Source organism: Pongo abelii, chromosome X, assembly GCF_028885655.2.
Source record: "Pongo abelii isolate AG06213 chromosome X, NHGRI_mPonAbe1-v2.0_pri, whole genome shotgun sequence".
Classification (NCBI taxonomy): Eukaryota; Metazoa; Chordata; class Mammalia; order Primates; family Hominidae; genus Pongo; species Pongo abelii.
The window spans coordinates 37,676,393-37,702,655 of record NC_072008.2 but is presented as its reverse complement, the minus strand read 5'-3'; the positions used below and the strand labels follow the sequence as shown (position 1 = coordinate 37,702,655).

Below are 26,263 nucleotides of genomic sequence, written 5' to 3'. Positions count from 1 at the left end.
CACCGTTTCCTAAGCCCGTCGGAAAGGCACAGTATTCGGGTGGGAGTGTCCCGATTTTCCAGGTGCCGTCTGTCACCCCTGGAAATGGAACTCCCTGACCCCTTGCGCTTCCCGAGTGAGGCAATGCCTCGCCCCTGCTTTGGCTGGCGCACGGTGCACTCACCCACTGACCTGCGCCCACTGTCTGGCACTCCCTAGTGAGATGAACACAGTACCTCAGATGGAAATGCAGAAATCACCCGTCTTCTGCGTCGCTCGCGCTGGGAGCTGTAGACCGGAGCTGTTCCTATTCGGCCATCTTGGCTCCTCCCCCGCAATCACTTTCAAAGATGAAAATTTTGTTGTTAGAAAAAATGTGTGTATTTTATTCTGTGTGAGTGATTGTTGCTGAGATAATGTTTTATGTCAATTAGCAGTTATGTGAGACACTGCTCTAAAAAGCAAAGCACTGCAGTCAGCAAAGGATCAAGAATTATGTTTTCCCCTATTTTGATGGGAAAAATACAACTGCAGAGTTACATATAAGCCAACATAGAGCTACTAAATGTTAGATATAAAGTTTTGGTGCCACAAAAGAAATAGCACTCGAATATAACATTTTCTTTTAATTCTCAGCAAGGCAAGTTACTTCTATAGAAGGGTGCATGCTTACAGATGGAGCAATGGTGAGTGCACACTTGGACAAGGGAGGGGAAGGGGTTCTTATCCCTGATGCACATGGCCCCTGCTGCTGTGTCATTCCCCTATTGGCTAGGGTTAGACCGCACAGACTAAACTAATTCTGATTGGCTAATTTAAAGACAGTGACAGGGTGAGTGGTTTGGTAGGAAAAATGGTTATGACAGAGCAGGTAATCGGAATGAGTCAGGGTGGAGTAGGTAATCGGAATGAGTCGGGGTGGAGCAGGTAATCAGAATGAGTCAGGGTGGAGTAGGTAATCGGAATGAGTCGGGGTGGAGCAGGTAATCAGAATGAGTCAGGGTGGAGCAGGTGATTGAAATGAATCAGGGTGGAGCAGGTAATTGAAAAAGGTTGCTTTATGAGGAAGTTAAGTTTAAAAGTAGAAGGTAAAGAATTGAACATACTGACATATTGATTCTTTGAAAATAAATTTAGAACTCATATCTAACAACCCCTCCCCTTGTATTTCCTTACAGCTTTCTTTTCAAACCTTTTTAAAACATGTCTTGGCTTGTTTTGCTTGATTTTCCAAAAGAAGAAGCTTCTCTGGATAAGGTGGAGGATAGTTAAGGGAGGTTTTAGTATGTGCCATTTTTATGAGCCTCTGCATCAACCTACGGATGCATGGTATGACACAGCACCTGACAAGAATAAGTACACCCATTACGGCTGCGAGGGAAGTAAGAATTGAGGCTATTATTCCTTTCCATTTACCGAACTACTTTTCTTGCCATCCTGTAAAGGGGTCATTTATCCCTGAGTTGTTGGACAGAGCAGTCAGACTTTGCAATGCCTTTGTTATACTTCCATCAGGGGTGGTGGTGTTTGGGACGAAGGTACAACATTGAGTTTTAATCATGACACAAACTCCTCCTCTTTCTGCCAATATCATGTCTAAGGCTATCCTGTTTTCCCAAGCCATCTCGCTAGTAGCCCCTAATTGTTCAGCTATTCCTTTAACAGCATCTCTAATGTAGTTAATACATCGCTGTTGGTTGTAGTAGATATAGTTTATCCAATCTACATTTTTATTAATTGTCACCTACCAAAATATTGACTTAAATCCTGCAGCTATTTGATTTCGGGTTTTAAATTGATCTGGTATTCCCCGTGGGACTCCAATTGTGTCTAAATAGACGTGAGAGTCCAAAGGCCCATAAGGGGCTTCTCTTGCTTTATGATGTCTTATTTTTCCTTCCTCTGGTTGATGAAATGCCAGGGTGAAAGGGATAGCCAATTGGACTAAAGCACAAGTGCCATTCCAGTTATTTGGCAGAGTGTCCAGTAAAGGTTCACCACAGTACCACCACACACCCGCTCGGGGATGAACAAGGGCTGACTGATTGATAAGCTCTTCAAAATTCTTAAGCTCACTGCATCCCTTCAGGTCTACAAGGAATGCTAAGTTTCCTCCCTGTCGTGAGAGACACGAAGTGAACTTAGTGTTGGGAGACTGAAGCTGGATGGCCCTCGGGGGCTGACCCACAGGGTGCCAGACTTCGGGATATAGCAGAGAGAGAGCTTGGCATGACTTACTATTCCAGGCTGTAGAATCCTGGAAAAGAGCTACCATGCAGCCCATGCCTGGTCGACTGGAGGACCACCTTAGTGGAAAGGGGACAATCTGGGCCTCTGGCCTGCTATGTGCACAAGCATAACAATTGCTTTTGTTTAACGTGTGGATGGAATATTTGATCCATTCCAACTGGTATCCTGTCTTAATTGCCAAAGTTTGTTTAAAGTCTTTAACTTTTACGATAGCTATCTTGGTCTTGTCGTTAGATGGAAGAGGAGCAATTATTCCGTTGTGAGAGGTTTTGGAAGAAGGCTTAGAGGAAGGTGCAGACATTGGGGGATCAAAGAAATGCATTTTAAAGAATCTAATAGGGTTTGTCCCTGAAACCTCAGCCCCTATACCATAAAAGCCAGTTCCAGGCTTAAAGAAGGGAACTGGCTTAGAAAAGGGAGAGAACTTTGAGAGTTTGAGATAATAACCCATATAGAATTACATTGGTTTAGCTGACAGTTAGGGGGGAGGGACGTCCTTCTAGTAAAATGAATGTATGGTTTTAGGAAATTACAAAAACCATTTGGAGCAGTCCATTCTTGCTCTTTAGTGGTCCACAGAATGTTGGACTAGCTATGGCATAAAAGCTCTACAATGGGGAGCAAGACTCCTGGTTGACACTGGGGTCTTTATCAAAATCTCCCCCAGATTAAATGGTGCCAATCCACTAATGCCCAGTCTGAGGAGAGTCAGGAGGGACAGAGGTACTTTTCTGAAGTAGAGAGCTTTGACTTGGCAAGTCCCCACAGGGTACAACAAGACAAGCATTCAATGCAATAGTTTGAGGTGAAATTGACTTGGTTATGTTAATAACTAGATGGTCAGCAATAGAGCGAGGAAAGAAGAAAGAGTAATAGAATAGACGAAAGAGAGTTAAATTTTTCTTAGCTTTAGTTTGGTAGGGTTTCTCCCTGGGACCATGGCCCACGACTCAGGAGGGGGCGGCACTTTGTTGACTTGGGTGTGATGAGTCCATCCCCTTTCCACTGTATGAACAGCAGTCTCGGTAGTTAGCAGTGCAAGGTAGGGTCCTTCCCAGGCTGGCTTGAGTTTTCCTTCTTTCCACCCTTTGATGAGAACATGATCCTCAGGCTGGTGCTGGTTTACTGGAAATTCTAGGGGTGGTACCTGTGCTAAAAGACTTTTAGTTTTGAGGGAAAGGAAAGTGGAAGATAAACCAAGTATATAATTTCTAAGAAACTGATCTTTTGTTTTAAATGTGGGAACATCAACAGTGGACTTTATAGTCCTTGGTGCCTTCTTACTGAGAAATTTCCTTTAGCACCAATTTTTATTAGTTTTTATACCAAAGAAAGCCAAACACCATTTTATATTTGACAATGCTTCCTGTATGATCTTTATACCAGATAAACTAAATTTCACCTTTGTATTAGTGTGTTATTAATGTTAAACTCAATTTTAATAAAACCTTGTAGACATATTTATCCAATTTTAACATGTGACCATGAGGTAAGATTTTTATAGACTCTTTTCAACCTTTTATAATTTTTGTTAAAGAGCAGGTTAGTGCTTTAAGAAAAACCTGTTGTGCTTTTAATGTCCAGTTCACAGAAAAACTGGATGATACCTCTTTAACTTTAGCCAGTATGTTTACACACAGAATTTCCTTTACAATTAATGTTTCAAAACTTGCTTAAACCTTTAAAACTATATATATATATATTTAACCTTTTAATGTAGGTAAAAATCCACATTCTTATGCCTCCTTATAATCCTTTTACCAAAGGTATATTTTACTTTCCTTATACATCTTGCACATAAACTTTCTTCAATAGTTTTACATTCAGGAGGCCTAATTACTTTTAAATTATATAACATTTATTGCATAAATTCCCTTTTATAACTTTTTTTTTCCACGACTTTCACAGATAATTCTTTGACATGTCTCAACTTTCTCACTTGTTGCAAACATCCCTTTCTTTAAACAACCAGTTGATTTATTTTAGGACAAGAATTTACCATATAACACTCTTTTTACATAAATTCTCCTCCTTTTTTTTCCAAAGATGATAACCATTCTTTTCCAAGTGCAGTCTGTGGACTAGACTGCCTAAGGCCACAAGATTAGAAGTTAGAATAATACATGTTACACTGTTAACTTTCAGCAAACTACTTTTTGTTGAAAACCTTATAAGTTCGGGATTTCAATTATCCTTTGCTATTAATAACACCTTGTTTAGTCCAAATTAACTTACAATTGGTATAGATGGTTCCTTCCTGGTTTGAGCAGACCAATTATTAGTCAATTTTCCTAACTCTGCTTTTACAAGAGTTTCCCTATTAATTACTGAATACCTATTGTGTCTTTTTCCCTCAATTACTCGGGAGGAACCATCTATCTCCTGTCCTGAAGGGAGTTCCTCATAGGTCTGGTCGGACCTTTGTATGGTAATTAATTAAGATTTAGATCCCCTGTTAGGAAACCTGCTGAGTTAAGGGAATTATCAGTGGTTAATTTTAAATCATCTTTTTCTAACAGAATAGCCCCATACTTTAAGATTTTTGAGTTAGTAAGCTACCTTTTTGCTTTTTTTTTTTTTTTTTTTCCTCAGGCTAGTTCTGAACTGGCGAGGTGTGCTCACAATGAGGTTTCCTCTAAAAGTGATTTTTCTACTTTTTTCTGCTACCACAGCAGTTGACGCCACAGATTGAATTCACCTGGGCCATCCGCGGGTTACTGGGTTAAGGATTTTTGATAGGAAGGCTACGGGTTGTCAGTGGCCTCAGTGCTTTCAGGCTATGCCCTTGTTTACACTGACAACAAGGTGGTATTGGAGTGTTATAGTGTCACAGAGAAGACCTTCAATTATCAATTATAGGTTTTAAATTTACCCTGGCCTTTAAAGGAATATGGTACATTGTTTTCTCTTTACTACTTCTATCTCTCTCTTTCTCTCTCTCTCTAACTCCCTCTTTGTCTCTTCCTCTCTCTCTCTCCTTTTCCTCTCTCTCTCTCTTTCCCTCCTCTGTCTCTCTCCTCTCTGCTGGTCTTTCCCTGCCTCTGCCAGCCACTCATGCTGCTGTTCTCCCCTCTCCTTCCCCTTTTACCCCGGAGACTAAAAGTTCCTCTGAGGAGGAGACAACATTAGACGGGTGGAAACAAACAGGAGCGAGCAGCCTCTGAACCGACTAAAAAGGTGATAAGCTCATGTTTAGGTCCCACCTCCAAATTTATCAAGGGCTCCTGGTGGGACTCAAGATAAAAGAGACAGAGCCCCTGACCCCCCATTCTTCCTCGAAAGTTATGGGTGGAAGGGCTTCTTTCTCCTTTCTTAGTTCAGGACGTCCTCTCTTGAAGTGGCCTGTTCTTCCACATCTATAGCACCTATCTTGTCCTTCCTCCCTCTTAGTTCTGGGATTCTTTAACCCTGCTCCCCTATACTCTTTAGGGGGCCTGGTAGATGAGGACCTTGGTCCTCCAGATGGCAGCTGGGGTCCTTTAAAAGAGGGTTCAGACCCTTTACAGTTTCTGGCTCCCTGGAAACTATCTAGAAGTACCCGGGTTTGGAGCCATCTGTTGAAGGGTGGAAAACATAAGTTTTGTCTTTTGTTTCTGTTTTTCTTCGTCCCTTTTCATGTATACTCACGTATACTTTCTGAGCTTCCCTGAGAAGCTCACTTAGGGGACGGTCTTCCCAATTGTCTATCTTTTTAACTTTTTTGAAATGTCTGGCCAACTTTTAGTGACAAATGGGAGTTTCAACATTCCTTGCCCAAGGGGATCATCCAAATTGAGGCCTGCATATTGCCTCATTCGCTCCCTCAGTCTATCTTGATGGTTTTGGGGTAAGGTTCAAGGTTCAATTTCCCTTACCAATAATTTCTCACCTTTTGGGGTGAGGCTCAATTTCCCCCACTGGAAATTTCTTGCCTTTTCTACTCCTGGAGGTTCGTGTGAGGTTCAATCTCCACCAGTGGGGATGTCTCGCCTCTTTTTAACCTCTAAGCCACCCCGGCCAAGGAGTACTTCACCTCCCCCGCCCCCCCCCCCACTTTGTTACCTTGGTCCTGACCACCAACGGAATACTTTACCCACTCCCGCAGCTTCTCCTTCCTTGGTCTGTGCACAGAGTCATTGCCGCAGTATGTGAGGATCCTTTAAGCTAGGTTTTAAGCTAGGTTGCTGGCCAGTTCCCCCCGACCTCCCCCCCGCCCCCCGCCCCGGGCGTTGCTGAGAGCTTGGGTTATTCCTCGCACTGGGTGGGTCTTGATTTCTCACCCCTGAGGCCACCACAAGGGGGCAGGGCGCGCCTCCTCACGAGAGAGAACCAGCGACTGTCCCCAGAGGGGAATGTAATCACAGGGGAGCCCCCAAACTGTTATATATAAAGTTTGGTGCCACAAAAGAAATAGCAATCGAATATAAAATTTTCTTTTAATTCTCAGCAAGGGAAGTTACTTCTATAGAAGGGTGCACCCTTACAGATGGAGCAATGGTGAGCACACACTTGGACAAAGGAGGGGAAGGGTTCTTATCCCTGACACACGTGGCCCCTGCTGCTGTGTTATTTCCCTATTGGCTAGCATTAGACCGCACAGGCTAAACTAATTCCAATTGGCTAATTTAAAGAGAGTGACGGGTGAGTGGTTTGAGTGGAAAAATGGTTATGACAGAGCAGGAGTAGGAATCGGAATGAGTCAGGGTGGAACAGGTGATTGAAATGAGTCAGGGTGGAGCAGGTAATTGAGAAAGGTTGCTTTATGAGGAAGTTAAAAGTAGAAGGTAAAGAATTGAACATACTGACATATTGATTCTTTGAAAAGAAATTTAGAACTCATACCTAACATAAAGTACTTTTTCAAGTTGCTTTTATGCTTGATGTGTTAAGGAAAGACAAAAAGAACTTGTAGCTTCCCTTTGTAAATATGAAGGTGTCTTGTGAAACTGATCCAGCCATAAATATATCCTAGAAATACTGATTCTTAAGAGTTTCATATTGCTGACCAAAGAAAACAAATCCTATATAAAGGAGTGATTCTTTTTTTTTTTTGAGACGGAGTCTCACTCTGTCGCCACGCTGGAGTGCAGTGGCGTGATCTTGGCTCACTGCAACCTCCACCTCCTGGGCTCAAGCCCCTAGATTCTGATGAGTCATATTTGCCAGTGGAAGACATCTCCCCACACCCAGTGAAAGCAGTCTTCCCAACCTCAGCAGAAGTGGCATATCCACCCCCAGTGTCAATGACATCCTCACTGACAGTAGCATTAGCTTGTCCACCTTCAGTAGTATTGGACCTCCTATCTCAATCTGAGATTAACCCTGCATTGCCTGAGGAAACTATAATGGCCTCCCTCAAGGCAGTTGTCATGTAGACAATGCTGATTCTCCTTAGGCTCCACCTTCATCGTTTATCTTTGCTTCTAGACCTATAACTAGATACACATCCCAAAGGTGAGTTACCCGTGAGGAGGTGTGATACAATTCAAATAACTACTTCTGTTTTCTAACTGATAGAGACAGAATCTGGGGAGCAGCTGTGGGAATAGATACTAAGGGTGTAGGACAATAGTGGAAGGACCATAAAGTTTGATCAGGTTAAATTTATTGATATGGGCTCACAAAGCAGAGAAATTCTGCATTTAATGTTGCAGCTCATGGAATTAGAAAGGACCCTAATAGTTTGGCTAGTTGGTTAACTGAAATATGAATCAAAATATGGCCCAGAGCAAAGTTGAAATGCCTGTCTTGCCTTTGTTTAATGTAAAGGACCAGATTTAAAGTCTTAGGGAAATTAGAGTATTATAGTGGATTTGTCATTCACCCACACTGGGAAGGTCCAGAAGACATACTTTTCACCTGTGGGGAAGAGTAAATTTTTCCCCTGTAGGTTTGACAAAAATGAGTCTATAAAACTAACTGATAATAGATTAACAACAGGTAAAAAGGGCATACAAGTTTATTCATATGCATATGGGCATGGGAGTCACATACAAAGTATGAAGCTCAAAACAGAGATCAGTTGGTTGAAGGTTTTATATTATCCTGAGGTTACAGAAAGAATAGGGACTTGGAACTTGGCAAGACAGGTTATGGGAGGGAGACAAAAAGAAGGGCAAGAGGTAAAGTCAGTTTTGTTATGCAAATGAATCTTCACAGGTAGCACCCCTCAGAAACAACAGATGGCAACCTGTGGTTGAATTAATCTTCCCTATCTATACAAGGGGACGGGCCTCAGAGAAAGCCTGGCTGTTTATTTAATTAATGTAGATTTTTCTCTACAGATGCAAATCTCCTCCACAAAAGGCAGCTTTTCAGAAGTATTCCTGTCTGCAGGCCTTCTGAATAACCGTCTTGAAATATGTCACAGTATACTCTGGGGGTGAAATTTTTTTTTGTTTCCTTTATAGCAATTCTGTGATAAATTTTTATGAGGAGAACCCCAGCATACTTCAAGAGCGCCATGATTTCTCTTCTCTTTAGGCCATACATTACAGAGGGAACTGCAATCACTGAGTTGGAAACTTAAATGCAACAGGAATAATTGGATCACAGGGTGGCAGGGGCCAAGTGGCAGTACTCCATTACCAAAGGCAAGGTGTACATTGTTAACCATAATGGACAACAGAGTCAAAGCCACAATCACAATAGTCTGATTTGCACAGAACTGTAGTGTTGGCTAATTGATCATGGTGCTCCTTGAAGTGAAATAGGTAGGAAGCCTACTAAATTCTTATTTGATCTGTATAAATAGAAAAGTTCTAGCTTAAATGAACAAAAGCTTAACATGAATCACAAAAACAGAGACTCAGATTCCTCAATCAATTTCCAGACTGAAGCCAGTTTACAGACCCAGAATCCCTTGAACGAAGAGGTCAGGTTTCCTTGAGGAAGGACCCCAGTTCACTACCAAAAATTTATACTTTTAGTTTTTCTCCCAGCCTTCCTCAAGTGAATCTGTGACCTTTTACCAGGTTAACTGTGCACTGGGGAAAAGGAAATAATCAGATCTTTCAGGGACTACTATACATTGGCTCTGAACTGGCACTAGTTCCAGGAGACCCAAAACATCACTGTGGCTGACCAGTCAAAGTGGCGGCTTATGGAGCCCAGGTGATCAATGGAGTTTTAGCTCAGGTCCATCCCACAATGGGGCTAGTGGGTCTCCAAAACCATCCCGTGGTTGTTTTCCCATTTCTAGAATGCATAATTGGAATTGACATACTTGGCAGTCTGCGTAATCCCAACATTGGCTCTCTGACCTGTGAAGTGAGAACTGTTAGGGTTGGAAAGGTCAGGTAGAAGCCCCTAGAAATCCTCTACCAAGGACAATAGTAAATCCAAAGCAATGCTGCATTCCTGAAGGGACTGCAGAGATTAGTGCCACCATCAAGGACTTGAAAGAGGCAAAGGTGGTGGTAATTCCCACCACATCCCCATTCAACTTTTCTATTTGACCTGTATAGAACACAGAGGAATCTTGGAGAATGACAAGATTACCAAAAGATTAAGCAGGTGATGGTTTTAAAATCCAGTTGCAGCTGCTTTACCAGATGTTGTTTCACTGCATCAGCAAATTAAAACATCATCTGGTCCCAGGTATGCATCTGGCCTGGTATGCATCTGGCAGATGTCTTTTACCTCCATCCTTGGTGTTGACCTAAAATAAGAGGCTGAGGCACAACAAATAATTTAAAGCGTTCACTTGAGCCAAAATGCAGACAGCTGTGAGGAAGATTGAGACACAAGTACACTTGGATATGAGCTCTGTCTGGCCTTTGTTATAAGCAAATTTTTTTTTTTTTTTAGTTTTTGTGAGTACATAGTATGTGTATATATTTGTGTAGTACATGAGATGTTTTGATACATGCATGCAATGTGTAATAATCACATCATGGAGAATAGGGTATCCATCCTCTGAAGCATTTATCTTTTGAGTTACAAGCAATCCAATTATACTCTTTTAGTTATTTTATAATATACAATTATTATTGACTATAGTCGCATTGTTGTGAAATCAAATAGTGTCTTATTCATTCTTTCTAACTATTTTTGTACACATTAACTATCCCCACCTCCCCTCCAGACCCCAATACCCTTCCCAGACTCTGGTAACCATCCTTCTACTCTCTACGTCCATGAATTCAATTGTTTTGATTTTTGGATCCCACAAATAAGTGAGAATATGCGATGTTTGTCCTTCTGTGCCTGGCTTATTTCACTTAACATAATGATCTTCATTTGAAGTCTAGGGTGACACCCAGAGTTCTTGGTCTCACGGCCAAGGAAATCAAGGATGTGGACATACCAAAGATGAGGTTTAGAGCAGAAATTTAATAGGAGAAAGAGAACAGTTGTTTGGTACAGAGAAGGGTCCCGGAAAAAGGGTTGCCATCCCATAGTGAAATGCAGGGCTTTTTATAGATGAGCTAGTGGGGAGGCGGTATCTGATCTACATAGGGCACAAAAAACCGGTTAGGACCATGTGTGCCATCTGCATATGGTGGGAATCTCTGGCAGCCCTCACCCCAACCTTTTATTATGCAGGTGAGTCCTCAGCCTGAGCTACTCCATGTTGCTTGTTTCTTACTGTGCATGTGCTAAAAAAAGGGGCAGTGGAACTCCCATGGTGAACATGCCTGGTCCCAGGTAGCCCCTTCTATCTGTGCAGCTGCTGGCATACCCCTCAGTGCAAGCTTCCAGCTTCCTTATCCTTGTTTGCAGCTCAATCTTCCAGGCTGCTCTTTGTTAGAAAAGAATTGATTTCTTGGGCTGCTTTTTGTTAGAAGGGAAGTTCTGCTGAGGACTCTTTGCCCTCATTATCTGCCTAAATATCTTTCTTTTTCCCTCCTGTATTATATGGATCACATTTACTTTATCCATTCATCTGTTGATGGACACTTATGTTGCTTCCAAATCTTAGCTATTGTGAACAGTGCTGCAACAAACATGGGAGTGCAGATATCTCTTTGATATCCTGGTTTTTGTTTTTGTTTTTTTCCTTTTGAGTATATACCCAGCACTAGAATTGCTGGATTACATGGTAGCTCTATTTTTAGTTTTTTGAGAAACTGCCAAACTGTTCTCCATAGTGGTTGTGATAATTTATATTCTCACCAACAGTGAGAATATAAACCAGCATTTGTTATTGCCTGTCTTTGGATATAAGCCATTTTAATTGGGGTGAGATGATATCTCGTTGTTTTGATATGCATTTCTCTGATGATCAGTGATGCTGAGCATCTTTTCATATCCCTGTTTGCCATTTGTATGTCTTCTTTTGAGAAATGACTATTCAAATCATTTGCGATTTTTTGATTTATTAGATTTTTTTCCTATAATGTGGGTTGAGCTCCTTATATCTTCTGGTTATTAATCCCTTGTCAGATGGGTAGTTTGCAAATGTTTTCTCCCATTTTTTAGGTTGTCTTTTCACTTTGTTGATTGTTTCCTTTGCTGTGCAAAAGCTTTTTAACTTGATGTGATCCTATTTGTACATTTTTGCTTTGGTTGCCTGTGTACAAGCAGATTTTTAAAGGCAAAACAGGGGGACAGAGAGTGGGCTGATACAAAGTTGTTTGTCAGGAATTCTCTTTGGTTTATAGAAATAATATTGGTTAGTGATTGGCTATATATTGTTAATCTATAAGGCTTGGGTTATCTTGTCTTGTGCAGTATTGTTAATTTATAGCTACTTGTGGCAATAGCAAGCAGTTTCTGTCATCAAATCCCAAAATTTTGGTTCATGTATTCAATGCACAGTAAGCCAAACCCTGACACATCAGTGCTTAGGAGCAGAGGAAGGTGTATTCAATTTAGCCAAAGCAAGAGATCAGGACAGACAGTCTCTCAAATCTGATCTGCCTTTGAACATAATTGGAGGATTTTATGAATAAGGTAGGAATGCGGGAGGTGGGATCATCAAAGTTTTTTGTGCCCCTCGGACTCTAGATGTCATCAGTCCTGATCAAACTTTTGGATGCCATCAAGGAGATCTGCATGACTTAAGGATCATTCTTCTTTAAAACAGAAACAGGTTCATCAATCTTGAGAGCAGGTCCAGGGTTCAGGATATGAAGTTAATCAATTACTAGTGATTACTCTCTACAGAAATGATTACGTACCAGCAAGCATGCATGGATGAGGAAAAGGACAAAGACAAAGGAGACTAAGTAAAACAACCTGATACTTAAAATAAGGGCTCGGTTACAACATCCTCAATGTCATTGTTCCATTTCTCAATCTTGAGGAGTGGGTATGTTGATTCATTATAACTATTTCCTGCTGGTAAGGGCCATTGCTAGGGGTCCAGGGAATGGCACTTATTTACCTGCAGTTGAAAACATTCATGTGTTCTGGGACTTACAGAAGCAATTCTTTGCAGTATCATTGAACAAGGTGTTAGGATCCTCTGAGAGAGGTGATTTTGAAATCTTATACATATAGTGCAGCAGCAATATAATCCACAACAAAGGAGTATGCCTATTCCTATAATCAAAGCTAGAATTATTAATTTTTTTCCATCAAGGGAGTATAGAGTTGCACCAAGAAGATAACCATTGGTTTAGCAACATCATGGGGTCAGACATGGTATTAATTTGTGACTATCTTTAAAGTTTCCTGTATTGTCTGGGATGTATACAAGACATTTGTTTCTGATTATGGCATAGGTTCCCCTTTGTGTAGCTGTGAGGACATTGAGGGTCATGCAGTTCTGCAAGATTGCCTTTCTCATCATGGTCATTTCAGAGGTCATTAAAGAGATGCCTCTGAATGCATTCTTTAGCATATGCTGCATATAGTTTGAGAGGGTCCTGGTATGCCAGATAACATTTTCTAAACTAACTTAGGGAACAGAAATGGATAGGAGATGGTCATAACAGTGGAAACCAACCTGGTCCATTGGTACAACACATATTGGAAATCTGCAGGCTGTCCATCTGTGTTTTCCAAATGAAACTGGACCCAGGGGAAACCCAGGGTGCACCATTCTATCCATTCAATAAGGTAGTCAGGGCCAAAGACCAGTGTCACATAGCCATTTAGTTCCATTTGGGGCTAGTCATCGAATTCCTAGCCGCTGTGTCCAATCAGTAGAAAACCAGTCAGTTTGTTGCAGCACTAGAGTATGTTGACATTGTTGTGGGGGCATCCAGCCCATATTATTAATATTTGGGCAATGATCATAAGTTATTTTTTTTTGTTCCTAAGGTGTCAACTTGATTTAAGTAGCTGGTGGTGGGTGTCATCCAAAGGAAATCATCCCAAACTAAATAGAAACCTTCCTCAGTATAGTGACTGTTAATAGTCAAAACTTTGGGGGTTGCCAAGAACTCATTCAGGAGAGGAGCAGCATATTCAGAAGTTTGTCGAATAGTCTGATTTATAGTAAAAGGTTTTCTGTGACCTCGGTTTTGGAGGGTTACATTAATGACAGGCCATAACCTTTCATTTTCTTGTGTTAGAACACCAGGGACCTGATTTTCTTGTAAATTGTTTTTCATTAAGATTTGTAAATGTACTCAGTCATTTCCTTGTAGAGGTGAGACTCACCAAGGTAATCCAGAAATGCTAGATATAGGTAGCAGCCCACAAACCCCACAAGCTTCCTGTTGTAGGCTATCTGTATAATGCTGTGCCCACTGTAGGAAAAGATTGGTTTCAGGAGACACCATAAGCCCATATATTATTATGGGGATTAGCAAGAATATCATAATTAAATGATAGAAAGCCTTACTTATTTGCAAAGTTTTTCTTAAAGAGCAGCTTCAAGTTTTCAGTTGGTTCACAGGTCCATTTAGGTTGATTACCTCACACATCGAGCTGAGGAGGGGCAATCTTTACCTGTGGGTATAATGTACCCAAAGTTTAACCACAGCCAATTTGATAGATAAATGAGTGGTCAGGAGGACCTCATAGGGTCCTATCCATTGAGGGACCAGTTGATGATCCAGTCCAGTTTCCCTCCAGGTCTTGAGTAGGACTTGATCTCTGGCCTGGAAAGGGTGAAGTGGCATGTCCATGGGGAAGGCCAACCTGTCAGAAGCAAACTCTTGAACAGAGGTTACTTTTTAATTTGGCAATTTAATTTCAAAAGCACTCAATTGGAGCCTTCTTTAGGGAGCAACCTGAATTTTCAGCAGGGCAGAGGGCAGTACCTTGTCCCAAGTTAGATTGGTTTCTTGGCACATCTTAGCAATTGTTCTTTTTATAGTATGATTCATTTTTTTCAATCTTTCCTGTGGATTGTGGATACCATGCTGTGTAAAGTTTCTATTCAATGTCTAGGATCTGAGACATTTCCTGTACTACCTGAGAGACAAATGTTGTATTGTTGTCACTCTGAATATCAAAGGGAGTCCATACCAGGGGATTATCTCTTTAAGTAAGCTGTGGGCCATTTCAGGTAGGGTATGCCTCCATCCATCCTGTAAATGTGTAAACAAACAAACAAAAAGATATCTATAGCCTTTGGGCACTCACAGCATTGTTGTGAAATCAACTTGCCAATCCTCATATGGAGAATCTCCTCAAGAGTCCCCTGAACAGGGGGTAGGGGTCCAGTTTTAGGATGGTTTTGAGCACAGAGAGTGCAATGATGGATCATATTTTGGATTACCCATTGCATATTGGGACTAATCAAGTACTAATGTAGCCATTAAAGGGTTGCATCTTTTCTGTAATGGGTACTTTGATGAAACTTGCTCACTATTTTTTTTTTTTAGGCAGAGTCCTGTTCTGTCACCCAGGATGGAGTGCAGTGGTGCAATCTCGGCTCACTGCAACCTCTGCCTCCCAGGTTCAAGTGATCCCATGCCTGGCTAGTGTTTTTGTATTTTTTGAAGAGACAGCGTTTCGCCATGTTGGCCAGGCTGGTCTCGAACTCCTGGTCTTAAGTGATCCACCTGCGTCGGCTTCCCAAAGTGCTGGGATTACAGGCATGAGCCACTGCGCCAACTCACTGTATCTTTAAGGAGGGCTCCAGGAACCAACATGATGCCTCCCAAATTACATATCTAGCCTGGATGGCCTGGGGCTGGGGACGTAAATCTCCAATCCTTGGGCCACTTTAAATGTCCTTCAGTATAGCAAGGTTGAGACTTACTTAGTAAGATCAACCTGCGGTACAAACAGGGCTAAGAAGGCCTCAAGTTCCAGTGTTTTTGCAGCCTGTTTCGCTGCCAGGTTGGCATGTTGATTTCCCCTTTTTGATGGCTAGGATAGTGGATGATAGCCACAACTCTGGGGGCATTTACAGATTCTTATAAGGCCAAAATATCAGAGACATATTTGATTTCCTTGTTATCACTAGTCAAAGGCCCTCTCTCATTCTAAGTAGCCACATGGGCATGTGCCACAGAGAAAGCATATTTCGAGTCTATATAAATATTCCCAATTTTGTTCTTATCCAATTGGATGACAAGAGTAAGGCAATGAGCTCAGGCTGTTGAGCTGAGGTACTGAGGTGTCTGGCAATAAGGCTTTGGCTTTCACAGTGCCTTGTAAGGTACCGACCACACATACCCCGCATGATGACTTCCATGGTCCTTGAAGCTGCTTTCATCTGTGAACAGTTTCAGGTCAGGATGTGCCAAGGGCTAATACACCAGGTTTGGTCAGCTGGAAAAGATCTGCTGAATATTCTGAAGAAAATTATGTGTAGCCCCGGCTCCGTTTCTGTAGGCTTTAAGGTAGTAGTGTTAAGAACTGAGACCGCCTTTATTCTTAACTCTGGTTCGTAAAGGAACATAGCCTGGATTTCCCTAACCTCCCTGGAGTCAGCTAATACCCCTCCTTTTTGCTGTAAGAGAGGGAGGATGTGATGCAGTGTGTGAATGGTGATGGCTGTCTGAGAGTTAACTTTTCAGCCTCCTAGAGGAGGTAACAAGTTGCAACCACTGCTTGGAGGCAGGGAGGCCAACCCTTCACCACCTGATCAAGCTATTTAGTGAAATAAACAATTGATCTCCAGTAAGGTCCCAAACTTTGAGCTAGGACTCCCAAGCTCATGCCTTGTTTTTCATGCACAAATACATCAACAAATTTTCTGACATTTGGAAGACCCAGGGCAGGAGCAGTCATTAACTTTTCTTTGGCTTTATTAAAAGAATTTTGGCATTCTGAGGTCCCAACCAAGGGTTCAGATTCCTTTCCCTTTAGGACCTCATAAAGAGGTTTTACTGTAAGTTCAAAATTTGGAATCCAAATTCAACAAAATCCTACTATACTTACAAACCCTCACAGTTGTTTGCAGGCAGTGGGGACGGCTGCCCAGGCTATTGCCTCTCAGCAGTCTGGGAGGAGATTTCTTTGTCCCTTAGTTGGTTCAAACTCCAAGTATTTGGAGATCAGGGCTTGGGAGATTTGGGCTTTTTCTTTTGGAAATCTGATAGCCTCTTTCTGTTAGAAAACTCAGTATTTGGATGGTATTTTCAAGGGAATCTCTAAGACCCTTACTAGAAACAAAGGTATCATCTTGTAAAAGCATTCTTCTTTCAGTCAGAAGTCCCTTAAGTCCCATGCCAAAATCTCCCAAAGGTTGTGGGTAAATTTTAAAAATCCCTGAGATAACACTCTCCAACAGTACTGCTAATTCACCTGCATTCCTGGTCTTGGCCATTCAAATGCAAAGACCTCGTGTGACTCCGTATCTAGCAGTATGCAAAAGAAGGCATCTTTCAGATCCAAAATTATAAACCATGTAATGATTTACCTTGTCTTATCTCCTGATAAGCTTGTCAGCATGGTATAGGGATTAGGTACCATAGGGTGTATTTCCTGGACTAGTTCATGAATAACCCTGAAGTCTTGCACAAGCCAGTAGTCATCTGAACAGGGCTTGTGAACCAGCAAGACAGGAGTGTTGTAGGGGAAGTGACAGGGCTGAATTAGTCCTTGTCCCAAAAAGGCTTCCAAGAGCAGCTGAATGCCCTTTCATGCTGCCTCCTTTAATGGGTGTTGTTTTAGATTAGGTATTCTGTGTCCCTCATTTATTTTTTACAAGCTTGGCTGTGACCATTCTCCCCAGCTTCCCTGAAGCCCAAATATCTTCCCTTAGCCTCATGAGAATTTTCTCTGGAATGTCCTAAACTTCTGTATTTTCTGGTTGGAGTTGGAGCTTTTGAAACCTGCAAGCTTGTTCAGGAGGAACCCCTATGTCTAGGTGTCTGGAGGAAAAGACAAATTGAGCACACAATTTGGCAAGCAAATCCTGGCCCAGGAGGGGCACTGGGAATCCAGGTACATACAGGAAACTGTTTCAGGCTGGTCTCTCCTAAATGGCAATCTAAGGGTTGTAGAAAGGGGCAAATAATGGCATCTTCCAATATCCCCATAACAATCTTGGTTTCTCCCATAATTGGGAAGAGACAAATGTTAATTACTGATCATGTGGCAACTTATCATTTAAGAAATCAATCATTCTGTTCCCCAATATCAATTGTATCTTGGGTTTCTGTGGGGATACAGGTACTGGTCATTCAAAGTCTCAGGGACACCTTGGGCCATATCAACTTTCATCTCAGTCTTTTCCCCTTCCCATCATCTGATTCTGAGGAAGAGTTGTGCTTGACAGCCACTTTGGTCAGTTTGGGATGGCCCTTTTTCCGATGTCCTTCTTCCTTACAATAAGTGGACTGGTTCTTCCCTAAGGTGGGGTGGATTCTCCTTTTGCTTTGATTTTTTTTCATTTCTTTTAGGTTGAAAGTCAAGCACCATCACCAACATGGATACTTGTTGCTTTAACTTGTGCTTTTCCTGATCCTTATCCCAAGCATAGTACACCCTAAAAGCTAACTAGACTAAATGTGAGTTTGGCAACGCAATGGCTTCATCTATCTTTGGCAATTTTCTTTGAATATCAGGGACACTCTGACAGATGAAGCTCATATTAACCATTCTCTGATTTTCCAGTTCCACCTGCAAACTTTTGATATGTCTGATAGTCTTTCCAAGAATTGTGAAGGCCTCGTTTGGTTGTTGCTGTACCTCCTGTACTTTACTAAGGCTCTTGGAGGGGACCCCTTTCTTTAAACCTTCAAGGATACAATTTTAATAGTGCTCTAAGTGGGGAAGACCTCCATTATTTACATCCTAACTGGGTTTCGTGGTGCGGACTGACTGCATTGGCTCAGGGAGATTATTTCCATCCTCAAGATGGAGCCAGGTTGCTTCCTCTTTAGTTTTTTTTTTATGACAATGTACCTTTTATTTGCTGTGAGCAGTACATTTAACAAAGCCTGGATATCTGCCCATGTGGGATAATAGGTCAGAAGTATGGATGAGAATTGCTCAGCCATTTACTTGGGGTCATCTTGATTGGAGGGATTATTGCTTTTCCAATTGAACAGATCTGAAGTGGGAAAAGTGGAGTGCACCCACATCATATCAGCCAAATGCTCATTCACATTATCCTAACAGGGGATTAGCAGAGAGGGAACTGCCCTACCTAGGGGCCTGTGGCTCCCTGGCCAAATTTTGTTACCTGTCAGGTACAAGAAGAATCCATAACCTATCCTGATTTTTCCCCCATGAGGGATTGGGGGTGTCCTCCTCCTGCTCCACATGTTCCATAAGGAGGGGGATGTGCTGGAGCCACAGGTGGCAGAGGAAGGGGCAGAGGAGCAGGATGATTATTCGGGGGATTCAAGGTACTGATCAGCACCTTATCCTCTACGTCTAATGGTGGAAAGTCTAAAACCGTAGGTTTGGGCTGTTCTTCCTTTTGCGGCATCAAGTTATACTACACCTCTTTTGAGCAGGTTTATTCTGACACAAAAGCATAAAAATCTGAACATATGGGATCTCATCCCATTTTCTCTCCCTCTTACAAAACAGTTCTAGTTGCATTATAGTAACATAATTTAAAGACCCATTCACAAGCCACTTTACCCCAGAATCTAAGGCATATTGAGGCCAAGCAGTGTAATAATAATAATAATGAAAACATTTTCTTTTTCCTCATGGACTCCTAGCTGAAAGTGGCCCAATTCTGGAAAACACAGCCAAAGAAGGCTGCACTCTGAGACTGATCCTGAATTTCCCACATTCAATCCTTCCACACACACACAAAACCAAACTACTGCAGGTACAAAAACAAGCAAATCAGTATAGGCTACCATTCTACTTACTCTCCCAAATGGGCTCTCTTCAAAATACAAATAGAGAGAATGAGAGATTTGGTTGCGCATGTGTAACAACTTGCCCTTCAAATCAAAACTGAAAATTGAGGAAGCAGTCCAAGGCGTTTCTCTGCTCCAAGCTTCTAGGGTGCCAAGGGCAGCTGACACCCACTGAGAAGGGTGACCCCAGGGCTTACCCCAAGCAACACACCCAGGCAGCTGTGTGGATGCCCATTTGCCCAACCTGACTGGGACCTACTGGCCATGAGCACATGTGTCCTGCTGCAGTCATCAAAATCTGTTATTGATTCCTGAAATTTAGGCTCATGTGCTTGATGCACATTAAGCCAAACAGACATTTCAGTGCTTAGGAGCAGAGAAAGGTTTATTCAATTTGGCCAAAGTTAGAGGGCAGGTGAGACAGTCTCAAATCTGAAACTGGGGACTTTTATGAGTAAGGTAAGACTTTTATGAGTAAGGGGACTTTTATGAGTAAGGTAAGAATGTAGGAGGTGGGATCCTCCAATGATCAAATCTCTTTGCACTCCCTGGAATCTAGATCTCATCAGTTCCAATCAAACTTCTGGATGTCATCAAGGAGGTCTGCATGACCTATAGATCACTGTTCTTTAAAAGAAAAACAAGTTTATCGATTCTGAGGGTAGCTCCAGGGGTCAGGATTTGAAGTTTATCAATAACTAGTGTCTACCCTCTGTAGAAATGACTAGATACAAGCAAGCATGCATGGATGAGGAAGAGGACAAAGAAAAAAGACAATAAATAAAACAAACATCTTATGATCTTTATAATAAGGGCTTGGTTATATTTCAAGAGACGAATACATAGCTCAATGGGGGAAGGAGGATATGACTGCTGTCTCAATTTAATGCCTCTCTGGACCTGATAATTTAAAAGGGCTCACATTCCTCAGATAAAATTGCTTTTCTTTCTTCACTGCCCATATGCCCACCAGAAGCAGTTTGCTTTCAGCTGGAAAGGCCAGCAATATACCTTCACTGTCCTAAATCAGAGGTATATCAACTCTCTAACCCTATGTTATAATTTCATTCTCAGGGCTCTTGATTGCCTTTTCCTTCCACAAGATATCACACTTGTCCATTATACTGAGGACCTAGTGAGCACCAAGTAGCAACTACTCTAGGGTTATTGGTAAGAATTTTGTGTGCCAGTGGATGGGAAATAAATCCAACTAAAATTCAGTGTCCTTTTACCTCAGTGAAATTTCTAGGGGTCCAGTGGTATGGGACATGAAGATATTCCTTCTAAGGTAAGGGATAAGTTGTTGCACCTGGCCCCAGCAACAACAACAACAAAAGAGGCACAATGCCTCATAGGCCTCTTTGGATTTGGAGGAATACCCAAATGATATTCCTCATTTGGGTGAGTTACTTCAACTCAAGTACTGAGTGACCTAAAAAGCTGCTAGTTTTGAGTGGGGCCCAGAAAAGGAGAAGGCTCTGCCATAGGTTCAGGCTGATCTGCAAACTACTCTGCTCTTGGGTCATATGATCCAGCAGATCCAATGGTGCTTGTTATCAGTGTCAGATAAAAATGCTGTTTGGATCCTTTGGCAGGCCTCTATGAGTGAAACACAGAGAAGACCCTTGGGATTTTGGAGCACACCCTGCCACCCTCTGCTCTTTTACCCATGACTCTTTTAAAAGGAGAGTAGTTATCTACTCTCCTTTTGAAAAATAGCCCTTGGCCTGCTACCGGGCCTTATTGGAAACTGAATATTTGACTATGGGTCACCAAGTGACCATGCGACCTGAACTGCCTATCACAAACTGGGTGTTATCTGACCCACCAAACCATAAAGTTGGGTGTGCACAGCAGGACTGCCTGCATCATCAGTTGGAAGTGGTATATATGTGATCGAGCTGAATGGACTCTGAAGGCATAAGTAAGTTACATGAAGAAGTGGACCAAATGCCCATGTTCCTCACTCCTGCTACACTGCCTTCTCACTCTCAGCCTGCACCCATGGCCTCATGGTGAATTCCTCACACTTAATTGACAGAGGAAAAGAAGACTAGGCTAGGTTTATAGACGATTCTGCACAATATGCAGGCACCACCCCAAACTGAACAGCTACAGGACTATAGCCCTTTTCTGGGATATTCCTGAAGGACACTCATAAAAAGAAATCCTCTTAGTCTGCAGAACTCCAAGCAACAAACCTATTTGTTCACTTTGCTTAGAAAGAGAAATGTCCAGATGTGATTATATACTGATTTATTCCCTGTGGCCAATGGTCTGGTTGAATGATCAGAGATTGAAAGGAACATGATTGGAAAATTAGTGACAAGAAAATTTGGAAAAGAGGTTATATGAATAAGCCTCTCTCAATGTGCAAGAAATGTGAAGATATTTGTGTCCCATTTGAATGTTCACCAAAGGGTGACCTCAGCAGAGTAGGACTCAAATAATCAAGTGGATAGGATGACCTTTTCTGTGGATACCACTCAGCCTCTTTCCCCAGCCGCCCCTGTCATTGCCCAGTGGGCTCATGAACAAAGTGGCCATAGTGGCAGAGACGCAGGTTATACATTGGTTCAGCAATGTAGAGTTCCACTCATCAAGGCTTACCTGGCTATAGCCATGACTGAGAGCCCAATCTCCCAGCAGCAAACACTGAGCCCCTGGTTTGAAGCCATTTCCCAAGGTGATCAGCCAGCTCCTTGGTGCCAGGTTGATTACATTGGACCACTTCTACCAAGGAATGAACAGCCTTTTGTTCTTACTGGAATAGCACTTACATTAGATACAGATTTGCTTCCATCCATGGACTTACAGAATGCTTTACACACTGCCATGGTTTCCACACGGCATTGCTTCTGATTTAGAACTTCACTTTGTAACAAAAGAAGTGTGGCAATGGGCCCGTGCTCATGAAATTCACTGGTGTTACCATGTTCTCTACCATCCTGAAACAGCTGATACAATGGTAGAATGGCCTTTTGAAGACTTCCTTACAGTGCCAGGTAGGTGGCAATACCTTGAAGAGCTGAGGATAGGTTTTCCAGAAGGCCTCTACTCAGCATCCAATATATATGCTGCTGTTTCTCCCATAGCCAAGATTCATGTCTCCAAGAATCAAGTCAAGGAAATGCGAGTGGCACCACTCACTATTACCAATAGCGACCTGCTAGCAACATTTTTGTTTCCTGTTTCCACCACCTTCACCCCTGCTAGGCTAGAGGTCTTAGTTCCAGAGGGAGAAATGCTTCCATCTAGAGACACAACAATGATACCATTGAACTGGAAGTTAAGAGTGCCTCCTGGCCACTTTGTGCTCCTCATTTCTCTGAATCTACAGGCAAAGGGAGTTTCTGTGCTGGCTGAGGTGATTGATCCTGACTACCAAGGGCAAACTGGAGTACTACCCCACAATGGAAGTAAGGAAGAGTATGTCTGGAATGCAGGAGATGAAAAACTACAACAGCCCAATTCAAGCAGGACTCCTAATGGCCCAGACACTTCAGGAATGAAGATTTGGTTTACCTTATCAGGTAAAGTATGGCAACCAGCAGAGGTGCTTGTTGAAGGCATAGGGAAAACAGAATGGGTAGTGGAAGAAGGTAGTTATAAATATCATGCATAACCATGTGAACAGTTATAGGAATGAGGATTCCAATTGTCATGAGTATTTCCTCCTTAGTTTGTAACAAATACATTTGTGTGTGTGTGTGTTTGTGTTAAGCAAATATCTTTGTTTTCTTTCCTCATTTCCTTATCATGTAAGATGTATTAACTTTGTATCATAGCATTTAAGTGTTGTTAATTTTATATCTTAGTATTTAAGTTATAGGATATCAGGGAGAAGAATAAACATCAATCAATCAAGGACTTTGCCTCCTCTTTTGGGGAAAGGGTTAGTGTATTTTTGGTTGTACCCAGTATAGTTAGATGTTAGATGGAATTATGACCTTGTTATTGTCTTTATTTAGAGATTAAATATGGTTTAAGGAGATGTTTATGGATGACAAGCTGACAGGTAAACTTGGTGATGATAGAAATGATATAAACAAAGAATCAGAACCATTAACATTCGTGGTTCTTTCTTATATTAACATAATTATTACAGTGTATGTTGGTAGCCAGTGTGCTATGTTTGTGAGTTAGGAACAACTGGATTAAAAAGAACGTTTTGAACCCTAAGCAGTATATTAGTGGAGGAGATTCTGAAGACTTTTTTGAACTGTTAAGATGAGGAGCTATGAAATTGGATACCAATAGGAGATGTTATATTACAGTGGCTTTTCAATTATGTTCATCCAATTTTATGGTTTGGAGAGGTGACTTGGACTGACCTGAAATAAGGAGGGTTGATGAGAAAGGTCACAGATGGTGGGATTCAAGCTTCACACTTCTGTAGTCAACAACATTCCCATCTGTGTAATACATTAGAGTTCCATGAAAATTGTTTCAAAGTTAGGTCTCATTGCTAAAAACTTAAAAAAATCATAGCATAGACTAATAAAGATGTTAAGTACCATGGGACTTTAGGCAAGAAGAATCTCTGGGAGCTTAAGGTTAGACAACTAGTTAGAAGATTAGAAGGATACCATTTTCAGTCTGATTGAAAAATTCCCAGGGACAAAGGCTATAGACACTTACTTTCTAATCTCAGTGTTTCACACAAAATAGGAATTTTATAAATATCTATCATCTGGACTGTAGAAAGAAATAAGGTTAGATAAACTCACGGGACCAGATTACAAAGGGTTTTGAAAGTTGCTGTCAGGCCTCTGAGCCCAAGCTAAGACATCATATCCCCTGTGACCTGCACGTATACATCCAGATGGCCTGAAGCAAGTGAAGAATCACAAAAGAAGTGAAAATGGCTGGTTCTTGCCTTAACTGAGCGATTAACCTTGTGAAATTCCTTCTCCTGGCTCAGAAGCTCCCCCACTGAGCACCTTGTGACCCCCTCCCCTGCCCGCCAGAGAAAACCCCCCTTTGACTGTAATTTTCCACTACCCACCCAAATCCTATAAAACAGCCCCACCCCTATCTCCCTTTGCTGACTCTCTTTCAGACTCAGCCTGCCTGCACCCAGGTGACTAAAAAGCTTTATTGCTCACACAAAGCCTGTTTGGTGGTCTCTTCACATGGACACGTGTGACATTTGGTGCCGTGACTCGGATCGGGGGACCTCCCTTGGGAGATCAATCCCCTGTTCTCCTGCTCTTTGCTCTGTGAGAAACATCCACCTACGACCTCGGGTCCTCAGACCAACCAGCCCAAGGAACATCTCACCAATTTTAAATCGGGTAAGCGGCCTCTTTTTACTCTCTTCTCCAACCTCTCTCACTATCCCTCAACCTCTTTCTCCTTTCAACCTTGGTGCCACCCTTCAATCTCTCCCTTCTGTTAATTTCAATTCCTTTCCTTTTCTGGTAGAGACAGAGGAGACGCGTTTTATCTGTGAACCCAAAACTCCGGCACCAGTCATGGACTCAGGAAGACAGTCTTCCCTTGGTGTTTAACCACTGCGGGGATGCCTGCTTGATTATTCATCCATGATTCAGAGGTGCCTAATCACCACGGGGACACCTGCCTTGATCCTTCACCCTTAGTGGCAAGCACCACTTTCCTGGGGGGCAAGCACCCTCTACCCCTTCTCTGCGTGTCTCTACCCTCTCTTTTCTCTGGGCTTGCCTCCTTCACTATGGGCAACCTTCCACCCTCCATTCCTCCCTCTTCTCCCTTAGTCTGTGTTCTCAAAAACTTAAAACCTCTTCAACTCACACCTGACCTAAAACCTAAATGCCTTATTTTCTTCTGCAACACTGCTTGGCCACAATACAAACTTGATAATGGCTCTAAATGGCCAGAAAACAGCACTTTCAATTTCTCCATCCTACAAGATCTAGATAATTCTTGTCATAAAATGGGCAAATGGTCTAAGGTGCCTGATGTCCAGGCATTCTTTTACACATTGGCCCCTCCCTAGTCTCTGTTCCCAATGCAACTCGTCCCAAATCTTCCTTCTTTCCCTCCCGCCTGTCCCCTCAGTCCCAACCCCAAGCATCACGAGTCTTTTCAATCTTCCTTTTCTACTGACCCATCGGACCTCTCCCCTCCTCCCCAGACTGCTCCTCCTCAGGTCACTCCCTGCCAGGCTGAATCAGGCTCCAATTCTTCCTCAGCCTCTGCTCCCCCACCCTATAATCTTTCTATCACCTCGCCTCCTCACACCCAGTCTGGTTTACAGTTTCGTTCTGCCACTAGCCCTCCCCAATCTGCCCAACAATTTCCTCTTAAAGAGGTGGCTGGAGCTAAAGGCATAGTCGAGGTTAATGTTCCTTTTTCTTTATCCAACCTCTCCCAAATCAATGAGCATTTAGGCTCTTTTTCATCAAATATAAAAACCCAGCCCAGTTCATGGCTTATTTGGCAGCAACCCTAAGGCACTTTACAGCCCTAGACCCTGAAGGGTCAGAAAGCCGTGTCATTCTAAATATGCGTTTTATCACCCAGTCAGCTCCTGACATTAGAAAAAAGCTTCAAAAATTAGAATCCAGCCCTCAAACCCCACAACAGGAATTAATCAAACTCGCCTTCAAGGTGTACAATAATAGAGAGGAGACAGCCAGACAGCAACGCATTTCTGAGTTACAATTACTTGCCTCTGCTATGAGACAAAACCCAGCTGCACCTCCAGCACACAAGAACTTCAAAATGCCTAAGCCTCACATGCCTAAGCCGCAGCAGTCAAGCATTCCCACAGGACCTCCTCCATCAGGATCTTGCTTCAAGTGCCAGAAATCTGGCCACTGGGCCAAGGAATGCCCGCAGCCCAGGATTCCCCCTAAGCCATGTCCCATCTGTTCGGGACCCCACTGGAAATTGGACTGTCCAACTCGCCCAGCAGCCACTCTCAGAGCCCCTGGAACTCTGGCCCAAGG

General features: G+C 42.4%; 1 protein-coding gene across 2 annotated transcripts in view; it reads right to left on the bottom strand.

Moving 5' to 3' along the window:
* Window positions 1-264: 264 nt before the first annotated feature.
* PRRG1 (proline rich and Gla domain 1) overlaps window positions 265-26,263 on the bottom strand; it is a 131,456-nt gene continuing 105,457 nt past the window's right edge. The window contains exon 2 of one of the 2 annotated variants that reach the window (XM_054544003.2): window positions 265-3,389. In XM_054544003.2, coding sequence (XP_054399978.1) covers window positions 1,724-2,680 — 957 coding nt within the window. In that variant the 5' untranslated portion in view covers window positions 2,681-3,389 and the 3' untranslated portion in view covers window positions 265-1,723. The remainder of the gene's footprint in view (window positions 3,390-26,263) is intronic. The other variant, XM_054544004.2, reaches the window with a different exon arrangement.